This window comes from Sphaeramia orbicularis, chromosome 14 (assembly GCF_902148855.1).
Source record: "Sphaeramia orbicularis chromosome 14, fSphaOr1.1, whole genome shotgun sequence".
Classification (NCBI taxonomy): Eukaryota; Metazoa; Chordata; class Actinopteri; order Kurtiformes; family Apogonidae; genus Sphaeramia; species Sphaeramia orbicularis.
The window spans coordinates 52,724,750-52,743,492 of NC_043970.1; the positions used below are offsets into that span (position 1 = coordinate 52,724,750).

Here is an 18,743-nt window from a genome sequence, read left to right on the forward strand (position 1 = left end):
ACACTAAAACAAAGTATAATTTCACAAAAACTCTGAATAACTTGAACAAATATGAACAACCTGAAACGTCTTCAGAGAAGTGCAATTTTAAAAATATTCCACCTGTTACTAAATGTTTTGTGTGTGTGTAGATCCACTGTGATCTGTACGTTATAATGTACATGTGGAAATGATAAACTAAAGCGGAATAGTGTTAAAATTCCTATTTTTTTTTCAGTTAGAGGAGCATCGCAGCTGGCATGACCGCAGTAAAGGGAGGAGCCAAAACAAGGAGGATGAACAGACGCATGCGGCTCCGGAGCCACAGGTTGCCGACCCCTGGTCTAATGGGACAAACCCATGGAACAGACTGGGTGTCCAACAGCAGTCCCACTGTGTCCAGTGGAGACGCTGGAATGCATTGTGCTGAATTTTACTCTCTGCCCAAAACTGCTTCCCCTTCTTAAGTCAGCCATGAAGAGGACAATGTGTACTGAATTCATCCTGTCACAACTTTTTCTCCTTTCTGACTGTAGGCTATGAAATTAAATGTGAATTATTCAACCTCTTAACACCGTCATAACTGTGTAGCAATTAAGTAATGAATAATATTGTAAGATATTGTAGTTATGTTTTATATCTGTTTAATATTAAAGAATGTGCAAACTGTAAGGTATATAAAACCTTTTCAAGTTCAATCTTAGATGCATAACACACAAAATATGTAATAATATAAACAGATACTACCAAAAACTACATCACCTGCGGCTGGGGATGCAGTTTTCGGCACGGAGCAGAAAGCGGCACGGAGCAGAAAGCGGCACCAGATATTGCCGAAAACTGCATCATGCATCAGAATAAGACTGCGAATCCAAATGAGTGAAATGACTTTAGCAGCTCACATATGAAGGTATTCTGGTGTGACAGGGTGAATTCGGTGCACTTTGTCCTATTCATGGCTAACTTAGGAGAGGGGAGCTGTTTTCGGCAGCTGCTGTAATGGTGCGAGTACAAACACAGAATCCAAATGCAGAACTCAAACGCCAAAAATATAATTCAAAAGGTTTATTTATCACACACAGGTGAAAGATAATGATCAGTGACAGAATCTTGAGGATAATGGTTGGTGATATCCTCCTCTGATTCGTTCTCCGGATCGGGGGCGACAGCCCGTCTCCCCGTACGGTGTTTGGGGTGTTTTTCCCGACTAGGGAAAAGCAAAGGGAGGTCAGGGACGGAAACAGGTCATACACAGGCAGGCAAATTCTCGGGCAACAGGACATAAGGACAAGACAAAACTCACGTACTAGTGATGGCCGTTTTGAACCGGGCTTGCGACACCCGTTCGAAGTCTCGAAGCGCATGCGCTTCGAAGCTGTGCTCCGAAACGCGAGTCAAAACACTGGTCACGTGACCTAAGTGTTTCATGAACTGCGTGATGTCACCCAAACTGTTCATGAACCACTGCTGTTTCGAAGGCGTTTCACTAGAGGGCTCTCGTGTCGAAACCTAAGTTTGATTGACAGTGTTTTCAACGAACCACACAGTTGAACGCTGTTTCAACCTACTTCCACAAAGTTTAAAAGAGAGGCTGGCGGTTTGCCAATTGTGGGTTTGTGAGAGGCGAGAGACAGGTGTTTTTTGACAGTGAGATATTGAGATTTGAAAGACTTAGAGACTTTGATTTAATTGTTAGATAGTTAGTTTGTGCAGATAGTTGAGATCACAATTTAGATTTATATAATCACACTGACACATAGCAAAGCTTAGTTCCATAAAAAACACACAGCATCACACTATAGGCAATTTGCTAGGTAAGTTAGGTAAGACTAGATTAGATTTGTAGGATTTAGAATCTAGATGGATGTTCCAGTAAGCAAGAGACGTCGTTCTGTAGCTTGGGAACATTTCCATTTGGAAACGCCTAACAAAGTGAGATGTAGGATTTGTTCTAAGCAGCTGGCTTATTGCAATAATACATCCACTATGATCCGCCATTTGACTAGAGTTCATAAAATGGAGGATGAAGAAAATGCTGATGCCCCCAGTTTTGGAGGTGCCACTTCTGCTGGCACATCTGGCCAAGGTATGTATAGTATATAATTCACAATGCACACTATGATAATATTATAAAGTGAACACCCTCATTTAGTCCAAAGCACAACTCAGTTTAGTTCAAGTATTAGCCAATATGTCTTGAAACCTTTTAAACCTTAAGAAGCCACACATATTATATATATATATATATATATATATATATATATATATATATATATATACACACACACATATGTGTGTGTGTGTATATGTATATGAAAGGTTAAAGGTGAAAGGTTAATTTGTTGCTTCCTATAGCCAGACAAAATAGTTTGGATGAGTCTCCGGTGAAGATGGTGGTGAAGGATTTGCTGCCCATTTGTGCTGTGGAGGATGAAGGCTTCAGGGCCTTTGTCCATGACCTGGACCCAAACTATGTCCTCCCAACAAGGAAGGCTGTGGCTGCAATGATCACTGAGCTGTATGACAGGACCAAGGAGAAAATCAAGGAAGACCTTAACAAGGCAGATGCTGTTTGTCTTACCACTGATATGTGGTCTTCCATTAACATGGATGGCTACCTTGGGGTGACGGGTCACTTTGTGACACCAGACTCAAAGCTGGCTACTGTTTTACTGGGAGTGAGCGGCTTTGAGCAGTCTCATACAGCTCAACGCATAGCGGAGGCCCAAAGGCTCCTGATGGCAAATTGGGGGATCACAGGAAAGGTGCACTGCATGGTGACTGACAATGCAGCTAACATGAAGCTGAGTGTCCAACTCCTCAACCTCCGGCATGTGTCTTTCTTTGCACACACCCTAAATCTTGTAGTTAAAAAAGCCTTGGACCAAACACCCCCCATCAATGAGATAAGGGAAAAAAGCAGGAAAGTGGTGGGGTTGTTTAGGTCCAGCTGCAAAGCTAAAGACAAACTCTCTGAAATGCAACAGCAGATGGGCCGGCCAACCCTTAAATTAATACAGGAGGTGGACACAAGATGGAACAGCACCTTTGACATGTTTCAAAGACTCTATGATCAGAGAGAGCCTGTGGGGGCGGATCTCTCCAACTTAGAGAATGATGTCTCTCCTCTGTCCTGTGCAGAATATGAAGTGATTCATGAGGCACTGTTTCTGTTGCAACCTTTTAAAGCAGCAACAACTGGTACGTAATTCAAGTTTATTGTATTTATTTGTATTTACTAAGATGAAACTAATGTATCTTTTCTTATTCTAACAGAGCTGTCAGAGGAGAAGAGAGTGTCAGCATCAAAAGTCATTCCTCTATATCGGATGCTGCAGCACAACCTGTTAGAAAAATTGAGGCACTCAAAGCAGCCAGCAACTCAGCAATTGGGTAAGAAACTCTTATAATAATTGTAACAATTGTAATGATACTCAATAGACTATTTTAATGTCAATATGTTTATTGATATGAACAGGCACATTCTTGAAGGATGGACTGCAGGCAAGGTGTGGTCAATATGAAATTGTTCGACCACTGGCACTGGCAACATTACTGGATCCACGATTCAAAAACCTGGGTTTTGGCAACCCAGCAAAAGCACAGGAAGCAGAAAAGCAGCTGATATTGGAGTGTGCCACTTTGATCCAGCCTGCTGAAACATCTGGTGGGACTTTAAAATCTTGTATATTTTGTCAGCTTTCACTGTTAACAGTTTTATTTAACAATGATAATAATGATTATTATTATTGTTACTTTAGATCCCCAAATCGCACCTTCATCATCTTCCACAGCAGACAACAGTCTTTGGGACATGTTTGACCAAAAAGTGAAGAGCAAAACCACCACACGCAGCATCACAGCAGACACAACAATTGAAGTTGGAAAATATCTTCAAGAGCCCTTCATTCCCCGATCTGCAGATCCTCTTGCATATTGGAAGGAAAGGGCAGTGGTCTTTCCACATCTGCATAAACTTTCAAAGAAATTCCTTTGCATTCCTGCGACAAGTGTACCATGTGAAAGAGTTTTTTCCAAAGCTGGAGAGGTGATAACAAAAAAAAGAAATCGGTTGCACCCCTCCACTGCAGAAAAAATAATCTTCTTAAATAAAAACCTTGAAATCTAAGTAATGCATATTTCCATGTGTTCATTTTATTTTAATTTAATTTCATTTATTCATTTAGCACATATCAGTACATCAATGGTGCAGGGATGGAACAAAGCCCAATGGGCTTGTACAGGAGTTCCACCCTTAACAGAAATTACAGTCAACTTAGATTAATAAGGCTAACAAATAAACTTTGAAAAATCAGGAGACAAAGTACAAAATAAAGCATTACTAAACAGTAATATACAGTGTAAACAAAATTCATAATTCAAGATATGCAAGATATATGGATGAAGAAGAAGCAAATAAAGTAGTAAGGCAGTGGAGAGGGCAGGAAGTGACTAGCTGTGCAGTAGATGTTTTTTTGAGCTGCTTTTTAAAGAGTGAGAGGGACGTTAAAGATGTAGGTAAACTGTTCCAGAGCATCAGACCTCTGTATGACAGGTTGAGTTGATTATGTGAAGTGCAGGTTAAAGGTGGATATAGATTATTATTGTTACTGTGTCTAGTTCTGTGTGAGTGTGTTTTAGTAACACAAATGAATTTGACACACATGTACCCACACACAAACTTTATTACAAACCATGTCAGATCAGGACGTGTTTTGTTGAGCCACTGTGAAGTACTAAAACATCACCACCAGAGGTCACTGTGGAGAAGTGTTTTGAACAGTGTTTCGGAGCCTCGAAGCATTTGTTTCAAGTGCTTCGTTGTTTCATGAGGCTTCGTTTTGCCCATCACTATCACGTACCGGTAGTCAGGGCGAGAAGGTCAAAACCAGGAATCAGGAGAGGCAGACAAAACCAGACAGGGAGCAGGCAGAAGACGAGAAACCGAGGAATCCAAAAACAGGTCAAAAAACAGGCAGGCAAACGAACAAACGAGGTCAAGAACGCAGGTCTGAACTACTAGAGTTACAAACTGGCGACTGACATGGGGAAGAGACAGGGTATAAATACACAAAAGGGAGGGAAGACAACTAGACACAGGTGGAGCAAATCAGGGTGGAGACAGGTAATCAGGTCAGAGGTGAGGATGATCAGGGAACAGGAAGTAAAGACGACAGACAAGACACATGAGGGAAAACTTAACAAAATAAAACAGGAAGTGACAAACAAAACATAAAAGACAGACAAAACCAGACTAACGTCTGGCTGCAGGTGTGACAGTTGCTGCACGATGCAGTTTTCAGCAGGGAGCAGAATTGGGCACAACATGCATCAATGTGTCCACAGTGTGGTGCATTCAAAGCCTGTTGTTCATCCAAGCACACACACACGCACACACACACGCACACACACACACACACACACACACACACTCTGTCTGTGTCTCAGACTTCAGTCTCATCCATCCTGTTCCTACCTGGAATGTTCAAGGACACAAACACCAGGATGTAGACGCTGTGGTCCATGTCCAGTCAGATGCTCTTCTCTTGTCGGAGTCGTCCTCTTCACTGTCTCTGTCTTTGATCAGGACTCCAGTCTCATCCTTCGTTCTTATCTCCTCATCGATGCTTCCGCTGCTCAGTGTCACAGTCGACCTCAAACATTTCATCACATCAGACGTGTTCACAGTTCAACCCAAAAACTGTCCTGATGAATGTGACGCAGCTTAAACACCACAACCAATAACTGACACTCTTAAGTTAGTTCCAAAGGAATCAAGCAACAGCACGAAGCACCAACAGCAGCAGCAGCAGCAGCTTTGAACTCTTCTGTTGTCCAATCACAGTCTAATCCACTAAATGTGGAGTCTGTGAATGACACCAGGGATACCAATGAAACCAAAGGAGCAATGAGCAGGCACTTTAAACCAGGGGGGTCAAACTCATGTTAGTTCAGTTCCACATTCAGCCTAATCTGATCTAAAGTGGGCCGGACCAGTAAAATAATATAAATAATAGGATAAGAATGGATAAATAATGTCAACTCCAAAGTTCTCTCTATGTTTTTGAGTGAAAAAAGCAAAATTCTGTACTGAAAATGTCTACATGTACAAACTGTCCTTGAACATAACATGAACAAATATTTTAACAATATTACACCATAGTTTATCATTTATACATGTGCATCAACACTTACAGATCACAGTGGATCTACAAAGACACAAAACATTTAATAACAGGCAGAATATTGTTAAAATTCCACATACTGCAGACGTTTTTGTTCAAGTTATTCACTTTTTTTTTTTTTATAAAAGGCTAGTCTGTAAATGGAAATATTTGTGTAATTTTACTGTTTTTACACTAAAACAAAGGGGGGAAAAATGGTTTTCATTATTTATAGGTTATTATGATAGTATTTTACTGGTCTGACTCACTTTAGATTGAATTGACCTAAAATATATTTAACATCCTTGAGTGTTAATTTCTTCAGTGTAATTTTTGTATTTCACAAATTCATCCCATGAGCCGGACTGGACCCTTTAGCGGGCCGGTTTTGGCCCCCGGGCCGCATGTTTGACATCGGTGCTTTAAACAATCACCCAGATCATGGGCGTCCTTAGACCTAGGCACTCGGGGCTCAAGCCCTGGATGTTTGGCAGTAGCCCCAGATCTGAGCACACTGGATTTATTACACACCTCACCCCCCCACCCCCCGAAGGGGAGCCAAGGCGTATTGTTTTGGCTCAATTGGTTTCTTTGTTTCTTTGTTTGTTAACACTTTAGCAGCAAAACTATTGGTTGAATTCATACCAAACTGGATTTAATAATTGACAGTGACCCAAAATAAATGTCATTACATTTAGGGAAAAATAAGTCAAAGTTTTAATTTTTTTAATGATTTTTTTTAAATCCCCCCCCCCCCCCCCCATTTACTTATATTGGGCGAAATTTCACATGTCTGTTGAAAAAAACACCAAAAAAAACTATTGGTTGAATTTGTACCAAATTGGGTTTAATGATTGAAAGTGACCCCAAAATAAATGTCATTACATTTAGGGAAAAATAGGTCAAAGTTTAATTTTTTTTTTTTATCTCCCAGATGGCTGTGCTGTTGGACCCACACTCATCACTTCTCTGATCCGTATCACAGGATGCAAAGACTTGAACCCATCCCACAGTGGGTTCCTGTGGTTCCTGGTTGCTATGGTGACCACAGTCAGAGATGTAAACTTGCAGATACCTGATTGGCTGATGCTGTTATCGTGCTTCATGATGCTTGTGGAAACACAGAGACAGGAAGTGTGTCATGATAAAGATCAGCTCAACTTGAAGTCATGGTTCTGGGTCTAGATTCAGTTCAGTTACTGAGTTTAACCCTTTCATGCATCAGTTATGAATAAAAAATTTGATTGATTTGAACTCAAAATTAGGCTAAAGTTCTAATGCACTTTGAATGTTTTAAAAACATGGTTTTAATCAGAAGATATTTAAGCTCGTCAGACCCAGAAAAGGACAAGTTTGGGCTTTTTTAAAATTTAATAATTGCCGATATTGGAAACATCAAGATGCAACAGTTTTTTCAGATGCATTTTTTCATATTTTGATGGAATGTCCTTTGCGGTGGACAGTTTTTTGGGGGGTTTGTTTTGTATACAGCTGTGAAACCCTTGTCCAGTCGTGGACAGTAAACCCAGAACTGGGTGTGATGCTGCGTTCAAGGCAGGTTTTTGAGTCTGTAAGTCACGACTTCAAACCGAGACTCTCGACTTTGTAGCATTCCAGGCAAGTCACGTCAAACGCCTGAGCGCCAGTGTTGCTCCACTGGGTAGCGGTCCAGGAGGAGGCAACGTCTAAATGTGAAGACAGCACACCTGTGATAGAAGTCTGGGATAGAAAATAGACAGAACACACGTCTGGTGCTGTTACTTCACACAGAGGATATTTACTGTTCTTCACAAATCATTCAAATGACCAACACTGACTGACTAATGTTACTACCAGTGTCCACAGTTTCTGTCTTACTGTCTAATCACATTACTGTCAAGTAAAATACAATCTTGTTCCTTTAACACAATATTTCAATGTAACATGAACTGTACGCATTTACCTTTTTAACAAATGATCTTTATCATCACACAAATTACTGTTTTAAATCTCTTTTAAATGTATATAGGTTTTAACTTCTTCAAATATTCATATTTTTAACAATAAACCATGAATTAATGTTCAAACTAGTCATTTTAGGCATTATTCTAAATGTACCGTAGGTAGCATTGTTCTTAACAACGGCATGAACATGACTACCCTGTATTTAATACAGTTTCACAATAGCATTACTGGTATGTGGTAATTAGGGATGTAACTGGTATAATGATAAACGGCGGTGTGAAGTACCGCCCTCAGCGGTGCCAGTAATTTTCATTTCCTGTTTTATTTTGGTGAGGGGTTTTGTTCGTTTGTGTGCACTGTGTCTGTCTTGTCTGCGTCCTCCCTGATTCCCTGATTGTCTTCACCTGGGGCTCATACCTCCACCCTTCATATCCCCTCCCCTCCTCATGTCTGTTGTCAGTGCATCTTCCATGCTTTGTCAAGATAAGAGCTCCTTTGACATTCTCCTGTGCTGCTATGCTTTGTGAGTTTTTTGAATCCACATTTGTGAAGTTCTTTTTGTTATATTTTTTGATTTCTCAACTGAGAAGACTTTTTTGTTAATTTTTGAAACCACTTTTTTTGAAGAACTTTTTGTTAGATTTTTGATACCTAGTTAGAGAAGACTTTGTTTTTTGATACCATGTATGTGAAGATCTTTTTGTTAAACTGATACCTCAGTTGAAAAGATTTTTGTGTTCATTTTTGATTGTGATGAGATTTTTGGTACTTTAATTAATTCTTTGAGCGAATAAATAGTCAAACTAAACTCGTTTTGTCTCTGTCTCGTGCATTTGGGTCCAAGCCTTGAGTTTTTGTAACAGGCGGTAAAATTGCAGATGGTTAGTACTACTGTTTAAATTCTAATTATCATGATAACCATGTTTGATTACTGCACGTTTAGGGGAAAAAACCCTATGTAAAGATCTGCTTTAATGTCAAATATTTGAGTATAGTTTTAATTTAATACAACTTTAATTTTCTATACCTAATATTTGGAACAAATATTCCCTTTTAAAGTCTTTGAAAAGGTTTGTGTCATATCAGTACCGGACTCATGTATGTTTTGTCTGTCTTGTGTGTCACTTCCTGTTTTATTTTGTTAAGTTTCCCTCATGTGTCTTGTCTGGTGTCTTTACTTCCTCTTTGTGTTCACCTTTTACCTGATTACCTGACTCATCCCTGATTGTCTCCACCTGTGTCCAATTGTCTTCCCGCCCTCTTGTGTATTTAAACCCTGTGTTTCCCCCAGTTAGTCGCCAGTTCGTATTCCTTCCTTGTGTTGTGATTACCTACCAGCGATTCTCTGAACCTGTTCGTCTGCCTGTCTGTTCATTCCTGACCCGGATTGTTCCTCGTTCTCTGAGCCTGCCTGATCCCCATTGGTACCTCTGCCTGATTCTGCCTCACTGGTTTTTTCGACTTACTGCCTGGACTCACGGTTAGTGCTTTTGCTTTTTCCCCCATGTACCGTTGCCTGTTTTTTGGATTCCCTGTGTATGACCTGGTCTGTCCCCTGACATTTCTCTGTTTATTCCTAGTCGGGTTCCCCTCGTGTGCTCCCGACCTGGGCAGAGAGATCCCCTTGCTGGATTCGGACGCCATGACGAATTCACACAGTCTAATCTACGAGGATTCTTTAAAGAAACCTTTTTGTGAACTGTTTATCCTGTCCGTGTTTAATAAACACTCATTTACTTTATTCCTGTCTGTTGGTTGTGCATTTGGGTCCAAGTCTTGTGTCTCTGGTTCTAACAGTTTGTTAAGCATCTGTGTTATTTATGCAATAAATTATATACATTTTTCAAATTTTTATATATATATATATATATATATATATATATATATATATATATATATATATATATATATATATATATATATATATATATATATATATATAAATAATATTTTTTTTTTTTTTTTTTTTGTCGTTTTGTGTTGCTACAGTAGGTTAGAGTGAAAAAACAATAGATGAGATAAATGAAATTGTGCTGAAAAAAAAGATCCCAAACATGGGCATATGAAACATTTGTTTATATATAGTGTGTGTAAAGGTAAAATCAAAACGACTGAAAAAACTGACAAAACAGGCTCAGACCACTAAGGGTTAATATTTGAATGTTTCTGCAACAGAAGGTACAGTGTCTTTTTTTTTTTTTTTTTTTTTTCTGAAATACAACTTGGTTAAATTATTTCAGTGTGTATTAGTACTTTTTGAGCATAATTTCAACAATACTGCAATAACTGTGATAATTTTAGTCACAATAGCCGTGATATGAAATGTTCATATCGTTACATCCCTAGTGGTAATAAACCGAAAATATGTACATTTGGTGACACATAAAACCCAGTAAATGTCTTATTGCATGAAAAACATTTCATAAATGTCTTTAGGAAAAGTATTGAAATGTTTCCTGACCTGTGGGTGAACTCCAGCCCTGCTGCACTGCCCATACTCTGGACTGTTAGCATTAGCAGGTTAGCTTATAGAGGGTATACACGTGACATCACCGCGGTTCCGCCCACTGAGTGTCAGACAGAGGCAGATGAGCAGTGGCTTTGGCTTGAATACTGCAAAAACTTTAGAACAATCTAAAAAATGGGGCAGAGCTGTTGTGTCACTGATCGCACAAATAGGTTTAAAAGCACTGGGAGCTCTCGTTTTAGCGGAGACCTAAAGCCACAGACAGAAGAAGCAGATGGATCGCTGCAATTCAGAGAAAGAACTGGAATCCAGACAACCAAACCTGGATCTGTGTCAGCTAACGTTCATTTGTGCTGTGTTCTGGTGTCAAATCATCCCTTAAATTCCATCTGGTTCTGGCTAACGTTCCTTCTTAGTAAAGCTCTTCATGTTAGCATCTGTCATTTAGTTCTATGTTTCAGAACTGAAACGTTTGTGTCTTCAGTTGTGTGATTGTGAACCTTGTGCTCTACATAATTTGTAAACTAGCTTAAACTGAGGCTAACCTAGTTTTCCACATAAGGGGCTACTGTAGCACACAGCTGTTGGATCTGTGTTGGATCCAGTATTTGATGTGAACTCTCCTTAAATCTCCACAGTACCAGTAGATCATCCACTCACTTGGGTCAGTACTAAGGGTTCAACTCCAGTAAATCAGTAGTGAACTGTGAGCACTACTGCTGGGCCTTTACCGCCCAAATCACCGCCAACAAACTCCGTCTGCACTGACACAAAACCTCCAAAACAATAGTATGTTGAATGAAAGCACTCACCAGCTGGAATCCTCTAATGAACCAGGACCAGGATGGACACAACTCTGGGTCTGTTGGATGCTTTCAGCCTTTGCATTGGGGATTTTCCCAGCGTTGAACTCAGGTTCATGTAAATGTCAGGATAGGTGGTTTCTGTCCCAGATCAGTGTTGGTAGAACACTGGTTGTTTGGTAGCTTGGATGGATCCATGTCCAGTCCAGTTGTCTTTAATTTCATCTTATATTCCACAGTTTTCCTGCTCTGGCTGGAGTTACTGCTATACTCCGCCATGTTGAGCCGCTTTGTTTTTGCCGCTCAGTCTGACTGAGAGGGGCGTGGCCTGGGGGGGAAGTGACGTATGTGCATTCCCTCTATTCAACATGATCTCAAATGGAACACATCTAACATCACAGACAAATAACCTTGTTTATTGATTAATGGCATTAATTTTTTAGTTCGAGCTGTAATAACAGACATGTACGTAATGCACTGAATGAAAAGAAGAAAATCTCCCCCAGAGGTAAAGCAGTATGGAATTCAACTTTTTCTAAAATTGAGTGGTCAAAAGCATGGTTATTACCATATAAATACTGTGTTACAAACAAAATTAGAATTTTACATTTCAAAATTTTACATAACATATATCCCTCCAACACTATTTTGTGTCAGTATTATGATATGGAGGTAATATGTAACTTTTGTCAATCTGAATCTGAATCTACTTTACACTTATTCTTTTTATGTGAACATTCTTCTAATTTTTGGTCCAAAATTGAAAATTATATCATATCTAAAAGTAACAATAAAATAAATATAACATCCCAAAATGTAATTACTTATTTTAAACATGATACTAACAATCAAGAATTTATTGTACATTTATTTATATTATTTGGGAAATTTCATATACATAAAAACAAATATACTAAAACACACCCAAATTTTAAAATCTTCCTATTAGAATTTGAAAATTATATTAAATCTTTAGAATTCATTTATAATAATAAAAAAAAAAAGCACTAACACATTGGCTATTTATACACAATTTTTCAATACTGACTGAACTCTGTTGCATTTATTTATTTATATTTGTCAGATTTATTATTTATTTACTTATTTACTTTTTTTATTATTATAATTTGTATTTTATGCTTTGTATTTTTAAATCTATGCATTATTTTCTTAAACTCATATGTTCAAATGCTTTTTCTCTTTTGACATCTTGATGTTTGTTTAAAATTTTGTACTGTATACTCAAATGTTGTTAATAAAGTTGTTAATTAAAAAAAAAAAAAAAAAAAAAAAAAAAAAAAGCTCTCAAATGGAACACAAATACATTTACAAAACCCATTTCTGGCCTCACACTTCTTACAATATAATCTGGGACATTTTAGGACTCTTACAGTTTATTTTGTACTTTTACCAACCTGTGATAGAAACTAGAGCTCAGGTTTGACACTGTTCTAACACAGAGGATAGTGACTGTTCTTCCTCTGGTGCATAAACCCCCTCTACCACTGCGCCACATGCGCCATCTGTTGGTGGGCATGAGGAATTGCACTCAACTCAAACGAGTTATAATAGAACCAGATGCATTCCATGTGAACTGCAGAAAAATAAATTAACCCTTTCATGCACAGTGGTCACTACAGTGGACAGTTCTTCTCCAGCTGTTCTCTTGTATATTCATGAGTTTTGTAGTTTTATTTGCATATCAGCCAACACAGTGGACGCTAATGCATCATCCCATACACTGACATTCATATCATTACTGTAACCTTCCTGTTCTTTAATCTAAATTTGTGATTTAGTGATTTATTCCGAACATGCAATGAAATTTAACATATATGCACTAGCAAAACATACATAATAATACAAATATCAAGAATCATAACAATCTTAGTCAGAAGAAAAGCACAATAATTCCATTTACATTTACCCGAAAAGGGGTGGGAAGAAGTAGAACTTATTTAATCCCACCCCCTCTCCCTACAATATTATTAATTATATATGTCCCTCTTCCTTTTACATTACTCTTCTATATCTATATATCTATTCACACACACAAGCTCACGTACACACACAATCATTCATCCATATACACATATATACATTTATACATATACACACATACAAATACACATATAATCTTTTACCAGAGCCTTTCTTAGTTGTGCTAGTGAATAAATAAACATAATAACTAACTCAAGGAAGGAAATATCTACATAAACAACAGTGAACCTTAATGTGACAATTAATAACCCTCTTCCCTTTATCTTGTGAAAAACATGTTCTTAGAAGTGTTTTTGAAAATCAATTAATTGTTATTAGACTGCAATTAATAGTTTGGTTGTTTGTTTGTTTTTTAACCAAGAAGGTTTTTTTTTGTTTGTTTTTTTTTTGCATATTATCTGAGTGAGTAACGAGTATTATAGTAAGTTCAAATGTGAGAAAACATCAGATTAGCATCATTAACCTCCTGAGACCCAGGAAAATGATTTTTTTTTTTTTTTCTCCATTAAACAATTGTCTTGATTGGAAACCGCATAATGCAACAGTTTGCTTGTTTTTTTTTTCCAGTTATATTTTTAAAAATTTTTATATTTTATTTTATTTATTTGTTTGATTGAATGTCCTTTGCAATGGACAGCATTTTAAAGGTGAAACTGTCTCACTTTTGTCCCCTACAGAGGACAAAAATGCATTGCTGGGTCTCAGGAGGATAAAAAGGTTTTTATTTCATAGTTTTCACACAGTATGTCAGTCAATACATGTTTCTTTGATTCAAAAATTAAATGCATGGTGTTCAGCTGAGTGGACATTTTCATAACTCTGTGAAAAAAAGGTTCATAAAAAATAAATAAATAAATAAATCACATTGTTTTTTTCATACCTAAAGAGGAAAAAAAAACACTCAGGAAAAAAATCTTTATTAAGGTTCTCATACTTCATGCATGAAAGGGTTAAAGAATAAAATAAAAGTTGTAGGGGTGCCTGGGTGGACTGGAACGCAGCATTAGGAGGCGGACTGGAGCAGATCCCAGATCAGTCCACATTCTAAACTATGGGTAAATTTTTGTTTGTTTGTTTTTTTCCTTTACCACCAGGAAATAAAAGATATGTCAGAGCATCAATGTTCATAGATAAATAAAATCCCGATAAATAGGTATTTTTACAGATTGAAATGCATTAAAAATGTCCAGAAATAATATTATAATGTCAGGAAGTGAAACATTAAACATGGAATTAATTTATAATTGAGTGCTTTTTTGTTTTTACAGTTTGTTAGTTTTGTTTTTTGTTTTTTTTAATATTTAATATTATTTGAATATTTTGTATTTCACATTGTATATTTCTTTGTTTACTCAGCAGTACTGTCTCTATAAAGAATCAGAATTTCGTTGTGTATTCTCTGTGCGTACAATGTTGTCAAAGGAATCTGGAATCTGACATCCACTAGATGGAGACAAAATCCAACTGAAACCTCTGCTCTGGTGGTTTTGGTGATTCTGAACACTCATTACTTTACATTTGCAATAAGCTTGTATTTGCCCATGATCAATCATATATTTTATTTGATGGTAAATAAATACAATTTCTAAATTTCAAGTTTTATTCACAAGAAAATTAATTTGATTTCTGTTTGATATTAACTTGTTAATACAACGGAAAATGAAATTAAAAGAGACTCAAAGGCCCAAACATGAATGAATGAATGAATGAATGAATGAATGCAAAATATCACAAATCAACAATAAGACTCAAGATTCATTTAAGGCAGTGTTTTTCAACTTTGGGGTCTGGACCCCACGTGGGATCGCCTGGTATTCAAATGAGGTCGCCTGAAATTTCTAGTAATTGATAAAAATAAAAATAAAAATAAAAATAAAAATAAAAATAAAAACTGATATGGTGAGTTGAGAAAGATAATCACTATCCATAACAGACATGACAAACTGTGAGTGTGAAACTGCAGCACTGTGGTTCTGTTTATTTGTCAGATGTTCATTGTGGTCAGTTTCAGATGCTGCAGCTCTTTCATAATTCATAGTTTCAGTTCTTGTTTGTTCAGTATTAATTGTCCTCCTTGTAAATCACAGCTGGACTGACTGGACAGATCCTTACCAAGGAAAATAAAACTCTCCCTTTGTGCAGTAATCTACACCTGGATTTACTGCCTCTGTCCACAATAATATACATTATATAGACTAAATGTCGTCTAAAATTAACGTTTATTTGCAACATAGTATCGCAAACTATTACATGATCAAAAACAAATTAATTTTAGCAAAAAACAAAAAAGTTTTCAGTGTCTGGGGTCGCCAGATATTTGTGATGTTAGAATGGGGTCACAAGCCAAAAAAGGTTGGAAACCACTGATTTAAGGGTATTTTTGGGCTCCACATAAAAATCAAATCCATATATTTCACCTGTAACACCAGACATAGTTCAACTGGACTGGCTTTGTTCTTGAAAATGTTTCATCTCATCCAAGACCCTTCATCAGTTCTATTTGTCTGAGAAGGAAAGCAGAATTGGAAACATGAAAGGGAAAACTGGTGTTTCCTACAGTTTACAGGTCTTTGAACACAGCTTGATGGTTCCATGGTGTAATGCAGGCATGTCCAAAGTCTGGCCCGGGGGCCAATCACGGCCCGCGGTCAGATTTTCTATGGCCCACAGCTTCGGTTTTATAATGTATTATTTATGGCCCGCTTGGACTGTTGAACCGAGTACATGAATCATAAAAGGTTCCAAATGCAGTTCCTCCTTTCACCTCATGGTGGCAGCACCACTCTAACTCTATCTGGCTCTGTGACTTTGCCGTGAACCCTTTTCGCTAATTTCTAACCACGGCGCCTGTAAATAAAAAAACGAAAGTTGACAGTGAGGGCCGCCGCTTCCAGGAGAGATGGGAATTACAATTTTTTTTTCACTGAAAATCGAGGTGATTGTGTTTGCCTAATTTGTCAAGAGACTGTTGTCTTGTTTAAGGAATTCAATGTAAAGAGACACGAGCAGACAAAACATGCTAACGCATACGACAAGCTAGCAGGGAATGAGCGTTCTGAAAAAGTGAAGCAAATTCAAGCTGCTTTAAACTCACAACAGTGACTCTTCATGTGAACCTGGGAGTTCAATGAATTCACCACCAGGGCAGGATACCAAGTTGCCAGGTTAGTTGCCTCTAACTGCTGGTGTTATGTACTTGTAGATGTGACACAAATATTACTTTCTGAATGATTCTGGGAAAGACAAAAGTAAGAGTCATATGTTTTCATCTTAAATGTTAACAGACTTTGCATTACTGAGTAATATATGAGTAATAATTACTCATATAAGTCATGTTTAAAATGAATGTGGGGTTAAGATTTTTTATCAACTTCTTGGACGTTTAAGATACTCCACACGGTTTGTTCTACGTTATCTGACTCCAGATGTGAAATGAAGGCAGAAATGTTTTTTTTTTTTTTTTTTAATTTGTTCACACCTGAGTGGCTCAGATTTGGTTACATTGCCATTTAAAAAAAATAATATTTTGATAATGAAAATAAAGTTGTTTTTAAAATTATCGCGGTTATATGTAATTTTTACTGTTTAAAAAACGTCCGAAGGGACCACTGGCCCCTGGCAATCTCCACATTATCAGATCTGGCCCTCTTTAAAAAAAGTTTGGACACCCCTGGTGTAATGGTTAGCACTGTGGACACTGAATCCAGTGATCTGAGTTCAAATCTCAGCAAGACTTGGATTTAACTTCTTTCTCTGGATAGTACTGAGTATTACGTCACTGCATCTATATGTAAGTTATACATCAGGTTGATATTTGGTGAGAAGAGGAATTAGCACATGTAGTCTGAACTAAATAAAACCTTGTGGTGCAAAGGTAGCGCGTCTGACTCCAGATCAGAAGGTTGTGTGTTCAAGTCATATCAGGGTCATGAAACTTTCCTGTTAAACATGAAAGGTTCAACTCTTTGAACACAACACATGGCATCTCAAAAGTCTTTGAACATAGCACGATGCCTTTAAGTGCACTGGTTCCATGTTGTAATGGTTTGCACTCCGGTGATCTGAGTTCAAATCTTGTTGGGACCTTAACGTAATTGGAGAAAAAATGAGACCTGAAACACATGTGGGTAAGGTTTCATCTGTGACAAATGTTTTTTTCATATATGTTTTTGAAACTACTCAAATGTGTAAAAAGTCCAAATGAATACTGGTGTTTCCCAGCATTTACAGGTCTTTGAACACAGCCTAGTACATCTTCTTCCAGTGGTTCCATGTTGTAATGGTTAGTGCTGTGGACTCTGAATTCAGTGATCTGAGTTCAAATCTCAGTAGAACCTGCATTTAACTTCTTTCTCTGGATAATATTGAGTATTATCATCTACATGTAAGTTATACATCAGGTTGATATTTGGTGATATTTCTTCTTCTTCTTCTTCTTCAAGGATTTATTTTAGGTTGTGGTCAGCTTCGTTTTCATTAATAGCATTTTGTAAAGACTCATGCAGAGGATTGTGGGTAGTTAACCCTTTCATGCATGAATTATGAGAACCTAAATCTTTTTTTTTTTTCCTGAGTGTTTTTATTCCTCTTTAGACATGACAAAAAAAAAGAAAAATTTTAATGAACCTAGTTTTCATGGAGTTAAAAAAATTTCCACTCAGCTGGACACCATTCATTCAATTTTAGAAGCAAAGAAACATGTATTTACTGAAATACTGCATGAAAACTATGAAATAAAAACATGTTTAATGCTGCTAATCTTATGTTTTCTCACATTTTAACATACCTGCATGGAGATAATATGCAAAAAAAACTTTTTGTTTAAAAAAAATGCAAAACAATTAATTACAGTCTAATAACAATTAGCGATTTTTTAAAAAACTCAAACATGTTACTGCAGATTAGGTTTATCCAGATTTACAGTAATGGTATGAATTACAGTGTATGGGATGATGCGTAAGTGTCCGCTGTGTTGGCTGATATGGAACCAAAACAACAAAAAACATAAATATGCAAGAGACCAGCTTTGAACAGCTGTCCACTGTAGTGATCATTATGCATGAAGGGTTAAACAGGATGTATGTACTCTTTCTCATGTCTTCAGATGTAACTCCAGCTCTTGAGGATGCAGCAGAAATAACAACTCTTCCCCATTATTTATAAGCTTTAATTTTAAGACATTCATAAAATATTTAATCTTTACATTTGACAGTTTGCTGCACTAATCTGATCATTATTTTAAGATCATAACGTCGGCAGGGAGGGTCGTAAGGAGCAGATTCATGTCAAATAGTTTGCACAGAGACATGTGACTGTGGACTAATATGAGCACAGCGCCACCCAGAGGCAGAGGACGAGGTGTTTTCTGCGTCTGTTTGTGCAGCT

General features: G+C 37.4%; 1 protein-coding gene across 1 annotated transcript; it reads left to right on the forward strand.

The window, feature by feature from the left end:
- Positions 1-3,171: 3,171 nt before the first annotated feature.
- On the forward strand, positions 3,172-4,625 carry LOC115432395 (zinc finger BED domain-containing protein 4-like). Its single transcript, XM_030153221.1, has 4 exons — positions 3,172-3,180; positions 3,258-3,372; positions 3,458-3,646; positions 3,741-4,625. Exons 2-4 carry the CDS (start codon positions 3,309-3,311, stop codon positions 4,106-4,108), a joined length of 621 nt encoding a protein of 206 aa, XP_030009081.1. The 5' UTR covers positions 3,172-3,180; positions 3,258-3,308; the 3' UTR covers positions 4,109-4,625.
- Positions 4,626-18,743: the final 14,118 nt, after the last annotated feature.